This window comes from Alosa sapidissima, chromosome 5 (genome assembly GCF_018492685.1).
Source record: "Alosa sapidissima isolate fAloSap1 chromosome 5, fAloSap1.pri, whole genome shotgun sequence".
Lineage (NCBI taxonomy): Eukaryota > Metazoa > Chordata > Actinopteri > Clupeiformes > Clupeidae > Alosa > Alosa sapidissima.
In genome coordinates, this window is record NC_055961.1 from 23,509,737 (window position 1) to 23,528,476 (window position 18,740).

An 18,740-nucleotide genomic window follows, 5' to 3' on the forward strand; every position below is an offset into this window, starting at 1 on the left:
GTAAAAGTTGGGAACAGGACTTTTTATCATAATTAACATGTGCTGAATCCAACTAGCCCTGTTCCCAAGCAGAATTTTGAGATTTTGACCATCTAATTAGCATAAACAAAATGGCTACCAAAATGGCGATTTGGGTCACTTTCTTCGAGCAGAAATCATCATGTAAATAAATTAATATTGTTCACTTGTGTGCATCACAGAAATCTCCTGTAGGCAGTAAATAAAAAGTAAAGGCTATGAAAAAAATAAAAATGCAAAAATAACTATTATTATGCTAATTAGCCTTACTGTCACCTACAGTAGCCTTACTGTCACAAGCCTTGTGAACCATACTTTTGGCTATGTTTACGCTCCTCTTTGGCAAAGAGTCTGGCCTGGCTTCATTGGCAAACATCTTCTTCCTGGGTGGGTGGACACTTGTTTGAAGTTTAAAATCATTGGAGTTCTTTTGAACTAACAAAGTAGCATCATATCCTTGATTCCGAATGAGAAAGATGGCCAGCAGTCACACTTTTCATTTGATTAGATTATTTTAGATTAGATTAGATTCAACTTCATAGTCATTGTGCAGAGTACAAGTACAGAGACAACAAAATGCAGTTTGCGTCTAACCAGAAGTGCAAAAAAGCAGAAAGGTGCAATGTGATGTCGATGGAGGGGTGTGAGGAACCAGTGATGCGTTGAGGAGTTTTCACCACCGCAGTGTTTTCTGGTCAGAGGCAGAGCATTTGCCATACCATACTGTAACAGAGTTGGTGAGGATGCTCTCAATGGTGCAGCGGTAAAAGTTCACCAGGATCTGAGGAGACAGTGGACCTTCTTTAGTCTCCTCAGGAAGAAGAGACGATGGTGAGCCTCCTTGATCAGGGTAGAAGTGTTGAGGGTCCAAGAGAGGTCCACAGAGATGTGGACACCCAGAAACTTGAAGCTGGTGACATGCTCCTCAGTTGATGAGGATGTGTGTGTGTGTGTGTGTGTCTGTGTGCTAGCTTTTGACTTCCTGAAGTCCACAATGAGCTCTTTGGCCCTCTTCAGGGATGTAGTGGAGGCTAAACGCACGTAAACGCTGTTTACGCGCCTCCTGAATTGCGGAAATAGCGTGTACGCACCCCTAAATTGTGTTTATCCACGTATAAATTGCTTTTATCCACCTTTAAATTACATACAGTTCTTAAACAATTCTAAATTAAGCTTATGTCCTTTTACAATTGTGTATAGTGTCATATTGTTAGTTTCATATTGTTGAATCCGGCCTGCGCAACACAGTTTATCCATATTACGCTACATTATGGTATCAGTGACTAATCGTCTTGCGGCAGAAGCATCAAAGATTAGTCACACGAGTAAAAGAGTTTGGATAATCAATGTTTTTTAAATGGATATACACCGATTTCTGAAGCGTCAAGACAACATCCCTCCTACTGATTATGCCAGAAAACAGCCTCGACTAGCCCTGGGTGAGCCCCAGAAACAATACAATTGAGGTTAATTTGGTGCGCGATACATTTATGCCACTGAGACACGGCGTTGACTATTATTAGCCACTGAAAGCTAGTGATAAGCTCCCTTTGTTAGTCAGCTAGTTAATGTTAGGCTATAATAATATTAACCAACCACAGGAAACCGTGTTTGCGATGTAACCTGAAAGTTTAATTTATCATAATTCACCAATAAAGCAGCTCACCAATAAAATACAATCTTGGGTACAAAGTCATCACAACTAATTGTGGATGATGCTACTATAGCATTCAGACTGGATTCCTACACAGTTAATGCTGCTAAGAACCAGAAGCATGTGTTTGTGGTTTGCTTGATTTTTTTTCTATTTTCCTCTGACTGAGTTTTTTTGGCCAGAGCCACTTGCAAGCCTTCACACATCCATCAAACCTACAAAGAATCACACTTCGTTTGAGGTGCAGTGTGTGTGTGTGAGTGTGAAAGAGAGGTGGTGTGTGTGTGCATGTGTGTTTGTTGTAGTTCTTGATGACTAACAGGTGCAAACAGTACCAAGAAACGAATGGGGCTTTTAAGTGTTTGTGGTTGAGGAGTGTGTCTACTTAAAGGAACATGCCACCGTTTTATAAAATTAGGTTATTCACCGTCTCTCCCTAGAGTTAGAGGTCAGCAAGAAGCATCAAAGATTAGTCACACCGCATGTCATGTAAATGAGTTTGGATAATGAATGGATTTTTTTTAAATGGATACACCGATTTCTGAAGTGTCATTCTGACATACTGACTACATCCTGAAATTTTTGCTCTCTTTATTGTGATTTAATAAACTTTACAGACTTTAACCATATTTACTCCTTCTGAAGTTAACAATGAACTTATATTAATGTAGGAATTGAATAGTGATTGTGTGGCCTATGAGGGAGCACCCATTGATGTCTTTGGTACCATCAAATGGTACCCTATAGCGATGTGGTCAGGATACACACCGGTATACCGCGGTCAGCCTTACCGGTCACTGCGCCATGGTCCGCCTGATTACAGAATATAGTTTACCCACCTATTTTTTTCCCACTACACCCCTGGTCCTCTTGGTGTTGAGAGCCAGGTTGTTGTCGGTGCACCGCGATGTTAGGTGCTGGACCTTCTCCCTGCAGGCTGTCTCTTCATTGTTGCTGATGAGACCAATCACTATAGTGTCGTCTGCAAACTTGACAATGGTGTAGTTGTAGGTGAAAAGGGAGTAAAGGAGGGCTCAGCAGATGCCGGTGTTCAGGGTTGAGGAGGTGAGGTCTGTTGGTTAGGAAGTCCAGAATCCAGTTTCAGAGGGAGGTATTGATGCCCAGTTCAATGAACAGCATTTTCACGCAGGTGTTGCTATTGTCAAGAAGGGACAGGGTGCCGGGTTGCCGTAGAGATGGCATCCTCTGTGCTCCTGTTCTGACGGTAGGCAAATTGGTAGGGGTCCAGTGAGGGTGGTAATTGGTCTTGAGGTGGGCCAGGACCAGGCTCTTGAAGCACTAGTTATAGTTATTCATCTAGTTATTGATTCACAGGACATTCAATCATTTTACTAACACAACGGTTATGATGAAATATGGGTAACACTTTACGGTAAAGGTACATGAATTATCAGCATATCTTAGGAATCATCAGGAATTGACATGAGTTCAGATACTCTCATGACCTCATGTATGAACAACATATCAACTAAAGCATTAGGTGCGATGGGTACATCATTATGAATTATGATTTCTTAAGCATGATCATCATGCGTTCATCATGTCTGTTGCCTCCCAACTGAAGTAGCGAATAATGACTTGTGTTTAGAACTGCAAAGTGGTGTTCAAATCAGAATTTGAGCAGTGATGACCACATTTGTGGCAGAAAAATAAATCATGATCATGCTTAATAAATCATAATTCATAATGGTGTGCCCCACCATACATAATGGTCATGAATGTCAAAAGAAAGTGCCCAAAATTGCCATTTTGGCAACCATTTTGTTTATGCTAGTTAGACGGTCAAAAACTCAAAATTCAGCTTGGGAACAGGGCTAGTTGGATTCAACACACCTTAATTATGTTAAAAAGTCCTGTTCCCAACTTTTACTAAAAAATGCCTCTAGGATGCACATATCTCAAAAATAGCACTTGACTATAAGGCTATTTGCACCCCTGGTACAATTAGCAGTGTATGCTATTCGTACCCTGGTGCAATTAGAAGTGAATTTGTATCCTGGTGCACACAGCAATGTGTTCTATTAATACCCTGTCTGGTACAAATAACAGTGTATGCTATTTGCACCCCTGTGCATTTACTCTGGCATATTGATCACACAATGTAATAATAATAAAAAAACAACAACCAACATGTTTTTGTTGTTATGTCACAGGGTGTGAATAGCTCAGCTGTGTAATAGACACTCCGAATAAGTTATGCTGTTTGCATCATTAGAGGATGCTATTTGTACCCCGGTGTATAATATATGCTATTTACAACCTGGTGCATGAACTAGCTAATTGTTGCAATCAAAACTTCAGTTTGAGAACCGATTTCTTGTTCAAATTGCGTGCCTTCTCTCCAGAGACGTTGGTACACGTGCGCACTTAGCTCTTTTTCTTTTCTTTGAGTCTTCCGTCAAGGGTTTTCGCTGCTTCTTCGCCAGCTCTTCCATTATACACACATCTCTAGCTTTTCGTTGGCCTGCCTCTGTGCTGTAAACTGAACCTGCTTCGGTCGGCGGGTAGGATATACCGAACTTGCAAGTGGGATATTCTTCCTACAGGCAGTAGGGGCGGGCGAGAGAGCCTTCATTCGCCCTGTAATGAGTCATTTAACTGTAACAGGGTGATCCATAGGAAGGGCCAAAGGGCCAATCGCAGTAGCCTGACTACGCCACCCTGAGGCCTAATGCATCAGGGAATCTTTAAGAGATCGTACCTCTAAACCGAGACAGCGCTCACAGGTTCGAAAATTACACGGTGGAGACATGAAGTCCAGCAAAGCAAAAGATTTATTAATACACAGATTTTGGGAAGTGGAGATCTGGGTGTGGCAGCTATGGAAGTCCACACAAATATCATGCAAACATCATTAAAGGTTCACCTGTTACACAGCAAAGGCACACAGCAAAGCTATAAGCAGCACACCAGAAACACCACACATGTGCTTAGACTAGACCTCCCTCAGAGCCACCTCCCTACTAAATAAACATAAACGTTACACAAACAAAAGGACAAGACAAGCAAAACAAAAACCAAACATAACAAATAACCAAAGCAAGACAAGACAAGACAGCAGCATGACTGTGCTGCCTAAAAGAACAGAACACAGAAGATTAAACAATGAGAACACCACAATATACATAACATAAAACCACAAATGTTTATGGGGAGACAGCATCCCTGACGATAGCACAGACAGGGGCTACACCAGTGGAGTCTACATTGCTACTGGCTACTGCCCCTCTTAAGTAGCACTCCACTGGTGCCAGATTGATTAAATGCCTATGCCCCGCCCCCTTCATTAGCACTGGCAGGTGCTATGGGGAAATAGCAGGCAGAGAAGGTCTACCTGCTACATAACCATATACCAACTTACGAAGATGATTAATTAACACGAAAACGTTGCCTGGTGTCCCTTTAAGTGCAGTATGAAAACAGCTTTGTGCGTGGATGGAAATATCAAGCATCATGCAAGGACATATCTGGGTATCATAGCACTCCAATAGTTGCCTGTATAAATTTAAAAAAAGGCCTAGCCTACAGACAATGTCAACCTAATAACTCAGGTAATAAAATAATTGAAAAACCAGGCACTTTGAATAGGTTTGTAGAGAATGATTAAAGTAGGCCTATATAGGCTTGCATACATAGTATAGACAGTTCCAACGAGTTCCACAAACCATTTATCAGCCTGAGTGGCCTATTAATTACTCATTAGGCTAGGCCTAGGCTACATATCAACATAAGACTAGCTTGTGCTAGTTTCTGCCTAGCAATAACGTCAATGCTTTAGCTCCGCTAACTTTTCTCTCTGCCTTCCATCCATGTGTAAAACAGCAAGCAACCACGCAAATCCGTCGACTTTTAAAATTCCTGTAGTTTCAAATTTCCTGTAGTCCTCGAACTTGATCGCTTGTAGGGTCATGGCATTACACGAGTGGCCGCTCATTTATCCCCCTACATTTCTGTAAATAGACTTGACCTGCAATCGTTTCATTGGATAAACCAGAAACACATTCCCCATTCACAGGAGGCTTTGCTCCTTTGCTCTAGCCTAGGCCTACGTTAATTTAAGAACAAACAAACAAATTAAATTGTAATTTTTTTATTTGTGACCATGAAAGTTCTGTAACGCCTGAATAAGACAAAAATGAATTAAGATACAAAAGTAAGGATAGCCTAAATCAGCATGGGAGAGATGAGTGTGCAGGGTAACCATGGATGACATATAGACAGTGAGCGAGTGGTATAAATATTGGTTGGACTTCTCAAAACTTAAGTGTAGATCTTGGAGATTTTCGCAGAAAATTCTTCATGTAATTACTGTATCATGTACGATAGCCTAGAAATCTAGACGTACCCTAGCGGCGGCAAATTAATTTGCTAAGCCTGTACGTCTAGTATCAAACCATAGGGATTTCTATTGGCTGACGTTGTGGACGTCATCCAATCACAGCGCTCTATTTTGTTAGAGAGTCTTAAGGCGGGCTTAACAGGATAACGACAGTCCTGCGACAGTGAACAACAAGGAAGGTGGCTATGGCGAACGAAGAGCGGTTGTTTGAATCGGCGTTGGAGTCAACTTTGAAGGAGTTGGACTTGTGCTTTTCTTTGAAAGTTGAGCAACACAATGCACTTAAGTCATTCCTTTCGAAGAAGGATGTATTTGCCTTGCCGACCGGATACGGATATGGTCGTAGCGCTGGCCTATTGCATGCCTAGGCAGTTCGAAAGACAATTCTCTGCCCGCCCCTTGGATTAAGCGAGGTGAATGGTTCGATTCCAGACTATACATTTCAATGATATAGGATGGCCCGCCAGGCTACAGTACATGTACTGTACGACTCACGGCCGCGATAAAAGCTCTATGGGCCGGCCCGCACTGCGCACAGTCCTCAACCGGCCGACCGGGAAAACTCCCGACCGTCCCGATTGCAACTCCGCCCCTGCAGTCTGCCATGTTTTTTGTGCACGTGAGCAACGTCTTTTTGTTGTTATGTCACAGGGTGTGAATAGCTCAGCTGTGTGGCCAAGGCTAGGGGTGTAAATAGACACTCTGTTAAAAAAAAAATGTTGAGGAAACCATACACCCCCGGAACCAAAGCCTCACACACCTTTCCTTCCTACTGCATGTGATGCCACACAAATCGAAAGCACTGTACAAAATACTTTCAATTTGTTTATGTTTATGGCATTTGGCAGACAGTCACAGGATGTTTTTTCACAGTTGTTGCACTCTGCCCATCGTAAGGCTAAGGTTAAAAATACACTTTGACCCAAGGTTCTCACATAGTGGTCTCATGGGGGTTGGCCCCGTGACTTTTTTGGTCATTTTCAATGTAGTTGAAATGATGATTAAAACCATCATCATCATCATCACCAATTCTTTATTTTAATTTTTGTTAAAAAATGCGCCGGTTTACCCCGTGGCTGTGAATACATCAAGTAATGTTGAGAAACAGGAACAGAAAGTGGATGTTTTGGGTGGTGCACTGAGGGTGACTTCCTGATGAACATATCTGTAAACCTAATCTTGAACAGCTTTGTATATGTAACTAGCAGTCTTTATGACTCAGTCAGTGTGAAGGAGTGTTACATATACTGTAGGTCAAAAAAACATGGAGTGGTGGGAACGGCTGAAAGCCATCATTATCATCTTAGTATCTGCTTCTATTTATTTAAGTTTGATTGTAAAGGGCACAGGGTAGGTTATAATCAATTCACTCTCTCTCTCTCTCTCTCTCTCACTCACACACACACACACACACACACACACACACACACACACACACAATTAATTGCTGTTTGTGAATGCTCATTCTATATCGGCATCCCTCCATACCTATGGTGATATGGGCCTGTTAAATATTTTCTGTCTCTGCCATGCCATGACTTTGTCAAAATATGTGACAGGCCTGTCAGCCAAGATTGAACATTTATGTTCTCTTGTACATGGACTTTTCTACTTTTGCCACTAGAGGGAGTAGTGGGACTTGCAAGGTTCTGTATTACTACCAACTATGACATTGGTAGTATTTTTAACGGCACAGAATATACCTTTTTCCATTCAACTGAATATTATATAAAGCAAGAGCCTTGTCTGTGCCTTTGCATATCTCATCATTTGTCACAATTCTGATTCATGCATAAAAATTCACTGTGCAGTGTGTAGAAAGACAGATGATCAAATTTAGTTCCAAAAGTATAACCTTTAATGTGTTTAAGGTATGTAAATATAGTGCATATTATTCATATTCATATAAAAAAGATGGGAGAAACTATTATACAGTCAGTAATAAACACAAAGGTTATATGTCAAGGTCAATGGGAGATTAACTTCAGCTTTTTATGTGGCTTACTTTCTCACATGCCTCCTCTCTCTCTCTGTCAACAGTAATGTACAGTAGCACTTGCCTTTTCCTTTTCCACACAGCATTAGAGATAGACATATAATGCATTGTGATAATTGCATGCTATCACTTGCAGTTGCAATTGCAGTCACTCTTCACACTCTTTGCAGTCATTCTTCCTAAAATAGCAGAAGAGAAATATTTTACATCATTGTTGAACCTGCTGCACCATATGACAGGGACAGAGACCAGAAGGAAGGCTTGAGCTGGTCCGGCGTTTTCCGTCCATCACCAACAACAGCAGACATAATCATAATCCTCCTCCTCTGTCCTCTGCTGTGCTTCCCCCCTGTGCTCCCCTGGTCTGGGCCTCCTGTGCTGTGCTGTGCTGACCCTCCTATCCTGTCCTATCCTGTCCTCTGCTTTGCTGTGCTGTGCTGTGCTGTGCTGTGCTGTGCTGTGCTGTGCTGTCCTGTGTTGTCCTGTCCTCTGCTGTGCTGTGTTGTCCTGTCCTCTGGTGTCCTGTGCTGTGCTGTGCTGTGCTGTCCTGCCCTGTTCTGTCTTGTGCTGTCCTGCGCTGTGCTGTCCTGCCCTGTGCTGTGCTGCCCTGTGCTGTGCTGTGCTGTCCTGCCCTGTTCTGTCTTGTGCTGTCCTGCGCTGTGCTGTCCTGCCCTGTGCTGTGCTGCCCTGTGCTGTGCTGTGCTGTGCTGTCCTGTCCTATGCTGTGCTGTCCTGTGCTGTGCTGTGCTGTGCTGTGCTGTGCTGTGCTGTGCTGTGCTGTGCTGTGCTGTGCTGTCCTGTCCTGTCCTGTCCTGTGCTGTGCTGTGCTGCACAGCCTTGTCCAGTCATGTGCTGTCTTTTGCTGTGCTGTGCTGTGCTGTGCTGTGCTGTGCTGTGCTGTGCTGTGCTCTGGAGGCCCAGCGGAGCGGAGTAGAGATGAAGCTGAGTCAATGTGGCAGTCCCCTCACTGGCTTCACCGCTCCAGGGTACCGGCGCTGTATGCCTCCTGTTAGCGCTCTGTCTATCTCTCTTTCTCTCACACACTCTGTCATTCTCTCTCTCTCTCTTTCTCTCTAAATCTCTCTCATATTATTTCTGCCGTCTTCGACCGTCTCAGTCACTCACTTACTTACTCTCTCTCTCTCTTTCTGTCTCTCCCCACATCTTTCTATGTCTGTCTCTCTTTTTTTAGCTTCTCTCTCACTCACTCAGCCGACTGATCAGTGCTTCTCTGTGGCGCTACGCTCTCTTCTTCTCCTTCTCTCTCTCTCTCTCTCCTTCTCTCTCTCTGCCTTTCCCTCACACACACTCAAATGCATTCCCTCTCATCCCCACCCTCTCTTCCACTGATCCTACTGCCGTTGCACTCTCTTAGTCAGTTGCTCTCGTAGGCTTCCTGCACACTTTTTCTAACCTCCGCACAGTCCGTTTGCCGTCTGCTCTCCCTCTTTCTCTCTCTCTCTGTCTCTCTGTCCCTCTAGCGCTTCTTTGTCCAGTCTTCCTCCAGCATGTCTTCTGTTTTATTTAGCTTTTTGGGGGTTTGTGAAGTCTCACAACTGAGGAAAAAGGCTGACTGAGTGTTTTTTTTATCTGACTTCTTTCACTTTTCCTCAACCACAAACCATTTCTTTCATTCTAATCGTCCTGTCTTCCAATCAACTAAGCTACAATAGAACTTCATTCATCCTCATCTTCAACTTTTGTTTGTACTGGTGGCTTCATCTTTGATTTCATCCCAACAGAATGGTAAGGTCAAATGCTGTCTTTCTCTCTTTCTCCTCTTTGTTTCTTACTGTACGTATCTCTGTGTGTGTGTGTGTGTGTGTGTGTGTGTGTGTGTGTGTGTGTGTGTGTGTGTGTGTGTGTGTGTGTGTGTTTTCCATAAACCAATTAAGTATTTTCATTAAAAATATAAATGGGCAATGTGCTCTAACTTCTAGACTTAATGAGAATAATGGAACAACGTAGATAATAACAGTTTATTCATTGATGCATTCATTTTAAGTTTGTTTAATGTGTGTCTAATAAATAACTGAGAGAGCATAAGACTGAGTATGAGATCTGTCTCCATGGTTTCATCTCTCATCTCACTTTTCACATCCCCTCTGTAAATACAGCAAAAGCCTCCACATTCGGATGTTGCATCAAACACAACATCAACACTTTGGACTGACCATGCCTCCATCTCCTTGCCTTTGCAGCAGACGCACAGATGCCCGTGTACTGCCAACCATGTGGAGGAGGCGGGCATGAAGCACAGGGCACACCAGCGGGCACCATGGAGCGATGGCAGGAGCAGGGGGGGTGAGTGGCGCGCCTTGTCAAGCATGAGCATGGTGCAGCCAGTGCCAAGGTCAATGGTTTAATCCCGGCTTGGAGCACACAGACTCAAGAAAGTGCTGTGCATTACTCTTATTACTCTTAAAGTGACTAGCTTTGGTATGGATCTGGAGATTATTGTGGGTGAAAACTATTTTTTTTGTTATGTTGTTTGTTATTGATGTTGTTAGTCATCCGTGACACACGCCTTTGTTTATTTGTGTGTGCTGCCACATCATATTTCCAATTGCAGTTAAACAAGAGAAAGTGCTTGAGAGTTCAATCGAATTTACAAAACTGAAATGGCTTCAGGAATGTCTCTCTACTCAGATTCACTTATTGTCTCCTAGCTTATGCATGTGGTAGTTGTGTCAGCATATATTATGCTTGAGCTCATGCACACTATTGCTCAGGTTCATGTGAATATGAATTTAATGTATACAAGTGTGTATGTGCATACATGTGTTTGTGACTGTGTACCTGTGTTTGTGTGCGGGTGTATATCTGTGTGCATACTGTATGTGTGTGTGCGCGTGTGTGTGTGTGTGTGTGTGTGTGTGTGTGTGTGTGTGTGTCTGTGTCTGTCTGTGTGTCTGTCTGTGTGTGTGTGTGTCTGTCTTTGTGTGTGTCAGTGTTTGTATGCATAATTCTGCCACGTGTTGGTTTTCAGAAACAGAGGTGTCTGTTTGCACTCCTCTCTGCCTGAAACACAAGATTAATGAGATGATCCACTTGGCTAAGCACATTACTCATTTCCGTTTGGTGCAGATGATTATTTAAGAGATGCACTCTTCTCCCGAAACAGGCGGAAAGGGAAAAGACACAGAAGTAGAGAGGGAGAGACAGAATAAAAAATGTGACATGGAAGTGGTCTTATGCAGCAGCATTCACAAGGGCGCTGTGCGACTAATTTACTGTGTAAACCTATAGGTACCAACTTTGAATTGTAGCTGTGAATTATTCATTCATCATGTTGACACATTAGAACAGAGTATATTTAGCTCATTTCATGCCTTATGTAAGCCAATGTAAGCATTATCCATTGCTAATGCTTGGAGAATTTGACCATGGTGAAGTACACTTGCTATTACCTGCTCACTCAGATCGCCACTAAGACTGGAACGGATCTGGCTCTATGACCTGCACTAGTTTAAGGCCAGATCTGTGTGTGCATGCTGCTTGCAAATGTGAATAGAATGCAATGGCAGTAGAATACAACGGCATTAAAGAGACACAAGGAGACTCACACAAGCTCTCCTCGATAGCAGCTGAGCCTGTAGTCGACTCAGTGCCAGACTGCAGACATGGTGTGAAGCTGGACCAGCTGTGGGCCGGATCAGTGCAGAGTTAGCCGCTGTGTGTCTGCAGCTCTGGCTAATGTGAGTCCAGTAAAAGTGAATGTTACTCTGAATATTTTCACTTCAGTGATTCCCAGATGTGGCAAAGAGCTGCAAATGCTTGTGGAACTGCTCAGGGAATGAGAGATTAATTTGATGTTGGAGACTTGCAGAAGAGCACAGTCATAAAGAGTGACTCCACTGATATAGCTTGTCAATAAAAAAAACTATATTCAGGATTAGTTCATGTTCAGGGTCATTTAGTTAAAGACCGACTGGTTGAGAGATATGGGCTCATCCAGCTGTTGTCATAAAGGGGGAGTGTGCTTCAAATGGCAGAAAACTTTCTTTCTGTACAGCTTCAGTGTCTGACACCAGTTTGTTGAATTGTGACAGAAGCACAAAGAGAGTTCACACACTCAGACAAGAGAGGATGATGACATGGTGTGTGTGTGTGTGTGTGTGTGTGTGTGTGTGTGTGTGTGTGTGTGTGTGTGTGTGTGTGTGTGCATGTGCATGTGACAGCCTCTCACACGTCTCTTTCTGGCTGAGACAGTTCAGATACTGGACTCCCATGGTGGCCGCGTTTCTTTGAAAGCCAGGTCCGTGGAGGGCCGAGGAAGCACATGGTGGTGCTAATGTTCTCATGAATAAGACAGACGCTTTCTTATTTCCCCTGTTCCAATACTGTTGGGGAACATAAATGCATTCATAAATGCCAATGCCGCTGTAACACATCTAAAGTGTGCTCTTCCCTTCAAAGCCCAACACTATTATATGATGAGAGTAGATCTCTGGCGAGATAGAGCAGAGAGTCTTGTCACAGCTTCCAAAATAAAAGACGCTCTGATGAACATTACAGAATATACAGATGTTAACGTCTATTCCTGGTGTTTTTGCATCAAATATCTGGCACTCGTAAGGTGATGCATGTGTGCCGTTTATATTATACAAGGCATATTTGAATCCACCTTATGGAAATGTGGGCCAACATGCCAAATGGCATGTGTTCTCTGTGTCTCTTCTCTCAGTTTATTCATTAATTAACAGTTAAATTGGTGTTTTGTAGTTTAGAGGGATAATGCAAAGCAATCCAAACATAAACTGACATATTCGTCAAGCAATATCGAGAATGGTAGAGACATCAACTCCATCTCCTGTAAGTGGGGCTGCTTAGTAAAGGCACTCTGACTCTTTTACTATGGAGTCTAACTGAGTATGATTGGTTTCTCCCAGAGGAAAAACCACACCAGGCCCATAGCCTACAGTATATTCTTATAATTCAACTTGAGTGATGCAAAATAGGTCTAGATAAATTATACATAATACTCTAGTCTACTTTATATCATGCCACATATCTGCAAAGTATATATTCAGCATACGTACATAAATGTATGACATGTTGTCTACTGTGTATTGGATGAAAAGATTTCTATTGGTGAATGACAATTTAGATGTGCCTAATCAATATGAGGAAGAGTACAAAAGTATTAGAAAAAATGTTGTATCTTTTCATTGTTTCACTTAATGATTAACACAACATATTTTCTATGCTTACTTGAAAATCAGTCTTGGCTCGGATATTTCCAGCTATTTAGTGTTCGGCTGGCAATTACACTGTTGGCACCAGAGAGCAATTATTAACCCCTTCATCATCGCTGACACACGACAGAAGAGATTTCATGGAATAGGCCAAGTTGTCAGTCAGAATTAATACACATTTATCCAGTGGACATATTTTCTGTCATCCCTCATCTCCTTCTTACCAACCCCCCTCCACCTCTCTCTCTCTCAGTCTTACACACACACACACACACACACACACACACACACACACACACACACACACACACACACACACACACACACACACACACATATACACATATATTTCCTCTACCTTTCTCTCTCTGTCTTTCTCTCTACCTCTCTATTTCCAGTCCCTGTTTTTATTTGGTGATGTGAGTATGCCTGCAGAGAATCCTAAAAGTGAAAACCAGACACTCACTTTTCCTTTCTCTCCCTTTCTCCATCTCTATGTATCTTTCTCCATCTCTATGTACTGTATCTTTCTCCATCTCTATGTATCTTTCTCCATCTCTATGTACTGTATCTTTCTCCATCTCTATGTATCTTTCTCCATCTCTATGTACTGTATCTTTCTCCATCTCTATGTATCTTTCTCCATCTCTATGTACTGTATCTTTCTCCATCTCTATGTATCTTTCTCCATCTCTATGTACTGTATCTTTCTCCATCTCTATGTATCTTTCTCCATCTCTATGTACTGTATCTTTCTCCATCTCTATGTATCTTTCTCCATCTCTATGTACTGTATCTTTCTCCATCTCTATGTATCTTTCTCCATCTCTATGTATCTTTCTCCATCTCTATGTACTGTATCTTTCTCCATCTCTATGTATCTTTCTCCATCTCTATGTACTGTATCTTTCTCCATCTCTATGTATCTTTCTCCATCTCTATGTACTGTATCATTCTCCATCTCTATGTATCTTTCTCCATCTCTATGTACTGTATCTTTCTCCATCTCTATGTATCTTTCTCCATCTCTATGTATCTTTCTCCATCTCTATGTACTGTATCTTTCTCCATCTCTATGTATCTTTCTCCATCTCTATGTACTGTATCATTCTCCATCTCTATGTATCTTTCTCCATCTCTATGTACTGTATCATTCTCCATCTCTATGTATCTTTCTCCATCTCTACTGTATGTATCTTTCTCCACCTCTCTCTCAGCAGTTGGATGGCTCTCCTCTCCTCACAGTGAGCATGTGCGGAGGTCGGAGGAACGGGAGTGGAGCCGGAGCAGCAGCTTTTCTGACGGGCAGCTGAATGGGCAGCTCGAGAAGCGATATTGGGAACCTTGCCAAGGCTGTGGAGGCAGCCTGAATACCAGTGAGTCCACTGTGGAAGAAAGGTAAACTGTTTACAAACAAGTTGTAAATAAATAAATAAACATAAAAAAACAAAGTAGTGTTTTGGATGGAATGTATTAGAAAGCTAGTTGATTTTTTATTTTATTTACTTAATTGGAGGGCACTGTGGCTGAAATATCAAAGTGGTCCAAATTAAACGTTTCTTTCCAATGATTCCATATCAGTTTGTATTTAGCTGTGCTTTGAGCAAGTCTTCCTTCACCCTGTGTATTTTGGTAGGGAGACACCATGGCTTCAGTTAATGTGTGCATCACATTAGGCTCAATAATGTAATCAGTGATAACAACAATTTGCTTGAACAGCCATAAAGCTCTTTAAGTAAACAACACTAAACAGCACTGAAAGCAAGCAAATTAATTTGATTTTGGGAACGCAAAGCACAAGAACAAATTAATCTGAGGGGCATTTTGCTTTCCTCCTTAAACTGAGGGTACGTCAATTCTGTATCTTACCCTTGTAAATATAGACTGTAGAAGCACTCCATGACGAAACCCTATTGTTTTCTCATCATGCAATTACAACAACCCTGTCATCAAGAAAAATATGACATGATTAGCATTCAATACATAACAAAGCATTGATTGACCAAGTACAAACATTCATACATATGTATGCACCTATTTGCTATAGTCTCTGAAGGATTCAAAAGGATAAATATACAGTTACTTGCCATATGTGACAATTACAGACTTCTGCATCAAAAGAGAACTTAAAGGCACTCTACAATGTAAAGGTAGCTGTATTCACATGTAATGCACATGTACAGAAGTTAATGTAACACATTGCATGTTAATAAACCATGATGATAAGCATGAATATGTAATGTGCATTTAGAATGGAATAGAAGTGTGTGTGTGTGTGTGTGTGTGTGTGTGTGTGTGTGTGTGTGTGTGTGTGCGTGTGCGTGTGCGCATGTGTGTTCAAGTATATACAGTACGTACAATATTACAGGCATCAAAGTGAAATATCAGAATGTATGAATGCCATGTTACCATGTTTTTTTTATGAATGCATGAAAGACCACAACAGAGAGGAGGTAGAGAGAGAGAGAGATAGAGAGAGAGAGAGAGAGAGAGAGAAATAAATAGGTCCTTAGGAATTGATGCCCTGTATGTGGGTTAATTAAAAGGGTAGGTAAAATCAGTGATGCGGAAGCACACGGCGTGTAATTACCAGAGTCTTCCTATAGATGAAACATGTCAAAGCTTCTGTTTTACATACTGTACCATATTCAACACAAGTGTCCACACAGACATTGTGTACTGTACATACACATTTTTACATTCACACACAGACACACAGACACACTCACAATCTTTTTAAATCTCTTTCTTTCTCTCTCTCTATATCTCTCTCTCTCTCTTTCTCTCTCATACACACATACAGGCAGAAAGACACACACTAACACATTTGCATGCACACACACACACACACACACACACACACACACACACACACACACACACACACACACACACACAGACAGCCCCTTTCGCACTAAATGTGCACCAGGCACAAAAAAACATGTGCACCTACTCTATCAGTTCTCCCTAATTACTGCCCCCTTCCCTCAAATTATATCATCGTCATTGGCGGCTCTCGGCTCATGGTGTTTGTACAAATATATATGACCATGGACCGGTGAGATGATTGTTTCATTTTGTTGTGTTTTTTTTTTTTTTTCTCCCTTGCTTGACTTGCCTCGGTGGTTCAGTGCCATGTCATCCACCATCTGGTTTTCGCTTCTCCTCGGCTGGTCACGGCTGAGAACGCAAATCTGTTGTGTAATCTTATGCCTCTCCATGCCAGCTCCGCTCCCGAGACGCAAAGAGTGAACGCTGTAGAGTAGAGTCTGTGCTGTCAGACACATCACTGTAAGATGCTGATGCTGGTCTGTTCATATAGTAGGGGGGCTGCTGTTTCATTGTTGGGGAGATATAAAGAGGTGTGTTTTGTTGGCGCTGTGCGGCAGGCCATGGTACAGTGTGTGAGCGTATCTGCATTAAGTAGCTGCAGGCGGACACATTAACAATGTAATCATGTCCATAAGATGTGCAGCACAAGGCACGAGGAATAAATGAATACAAATGCGTTTTAATTGGTCACAGACAGGAAAGCATTTTTCAATAGTTGTGTGTGGTATGCTTATACTGTACGTTCAATTCCAAATGCATGGGAGAGCTGTAGGTAGATTAATGTATGTATGTATGGAATGGAGGTGTAAAGGGAAATAAATCTCCTCTATACCAGGGTTTCCGTTGTCCGTAATTACCGGACATTGGCCGGAAAAAAAATGAAATGTCCGACAAAATTAAATCTCTCCGGTCAAATTGTCCGATTGAAATTGGCTAATGATCCCGTCCCCTAACGCAATCTGAATTTGAGAATAAGCCTTAATATGTAAGCCTATATTATACGTCCTCTGGCTAAATGAACAGGCTCTACCGTTTGAAAAGTAAGCTATTAAACAACACGCATACCCTATGCTGCATTTCAAATAGGAAGCTCACGCTTAAAACGTCCATGTTAAACAACGAACAAATGAGTGAGGCGGTTCAAACATGGCCAGGCCCAGGCAGACTAGCCTTAAAAAGTTTTTTCAGAGGCCAGACGCGATGGATGATGATAAATTGGTAACGTCTGAAACCTCAGATGTCCGGTCAACTCCACCACCAGATAAAAAGCAGAAGTGTCGGGCGTACTGTATCTGTCGGAATCAGTGACATTGGAAGTGGAGTTGTGGGGATTTGAATTTGCTGTAGGATGTACACACAAGAGAGGAAATCGTTGGTGCTCAAGGTAGATGATAAGGGAATCCTCCTGTGCACCAACTGTGTTCATACATAAATATTCTAAGCCATAGATTTTGGAAAGAGGTTTGGACATGTGGGGCCATGCAAGTTGGTGGAATTCTTTACTTTGCCAAGAATCCTCGAAGTCTACCATGTTGCATTGTGCCTTGTTCTACAGTGACTTGCGTTGACTGGTGGGTGTGATTTCAGGATCACATGCACTGGTATCTGGGTGTTTGCTCCTGGGGTATAATGTTGCCCTGGCATATTCATTTTTGAGTCAGGTTGTAATGGTCACCCATTAAAATTATGTGTTTTATTTTGAGCATGTACTCATTGTATGGTTTTGAATGTTACTGTTTGTATAATAGTAATTATGTGAGTCATGAACATTAGATAGGATACCAGAAATGAAGTAAACACATGGGTATAGGACTGATTTTCACACTGATAATGAGGAACTCCCATCAATTGGCCTGTCAATCAATGGGAGGCGTTCGTGGGACAGGTTCAAAGTTTTCTTATGTTCTGCTATCACGTTAGGTAGGGGCAGCGCGAACAGGCCTATGTGTTTGACATGTTGGACTACGTGAGTGTGGAGTATCGTCGCACGGTCTCGGATTACCCTTTTTTGTTCTAAAGGACATTGTTGGATACTTTGCCTTTTTTTTCTATATGGGGATTACTAATCTGGACGGACGTTTGCCAACAAGGACAGGCTGGTGAGACGCGGGGTTTTTAAAACCGGACCGCCGTGTCCTTCCTTATTTTTTTGCGTTCGCGGAGAGGCTGCCACTTCCTAAAAGGACATTGTTTTGTTTGCTCGGACATTTAGTTATTCCACGGTCTTGACCTATTGGACAATATACTGGACAAATTGTTTTGTGGGTTGTTTTGTGGGGATTTTGGGGTTGCTGGCGCGATGCGCGCACCTTGTTTTGTTTATGAGTGAATGAATGGAGCGGGCCTACTGTAGATTCCTGCCGGTACAATAATTCTATAAAGCACGGACGTTTAACGTTTGTGTCCTTGTGTGATTCAACCGTGTTTGGTAAAACTTCCTGGGGTTATTGCTAGGACGTGCCATGTTTGTATTTGTTTTTTTTTTGTTATTTAACGCATGTCCACTACTTTGATTGCCTGCATAGTGTAATGGAATAGTCGCTCCGCACTTTTTGATGCGTATTGTAGCCCTCGCTTTCGAAAGCATTAGAGAGCGTTTGTTACATAGTGGTGGCCCGTATGGGGAACTATTAAGACTTTATTTTGTTTTTCCATGCAACGTTTTCATAGGCATATGAAAAG

General features: G+C 42.2%; 1 protein-coding gene across 1 annotated transcript in view; it reads left to right on the top strand.

The window, feature by feature from the left end:
- The first annotated feature begins 1,327 nt into the window (after positions 1–1,327).
- Positions 1,328–18,740, top strand: part of LOC121709588 (dystrophin-related protein 2-like) — a 42,652-nt gene continuing 25,239 nt past the window's right edge. The window contains exons 1-3 of the mRNA XM_042093084.1: positions 1,328–1,457; positions 10,230–10,332; positions 14,472–14,624. Of these exons, the coding sequence (XP_041949018.1) occupies positions 1,376–1,457; positions 10,230–10,332; positions 14,472–14,624 (338 nt within the window). The 5' untranslated portion in view covers positions 1,328–1,375. The remainder of the gene's footprint in view (positions 1,458–10,229; positions 10,333–14,471; positions 14,625–18,740) is intronic.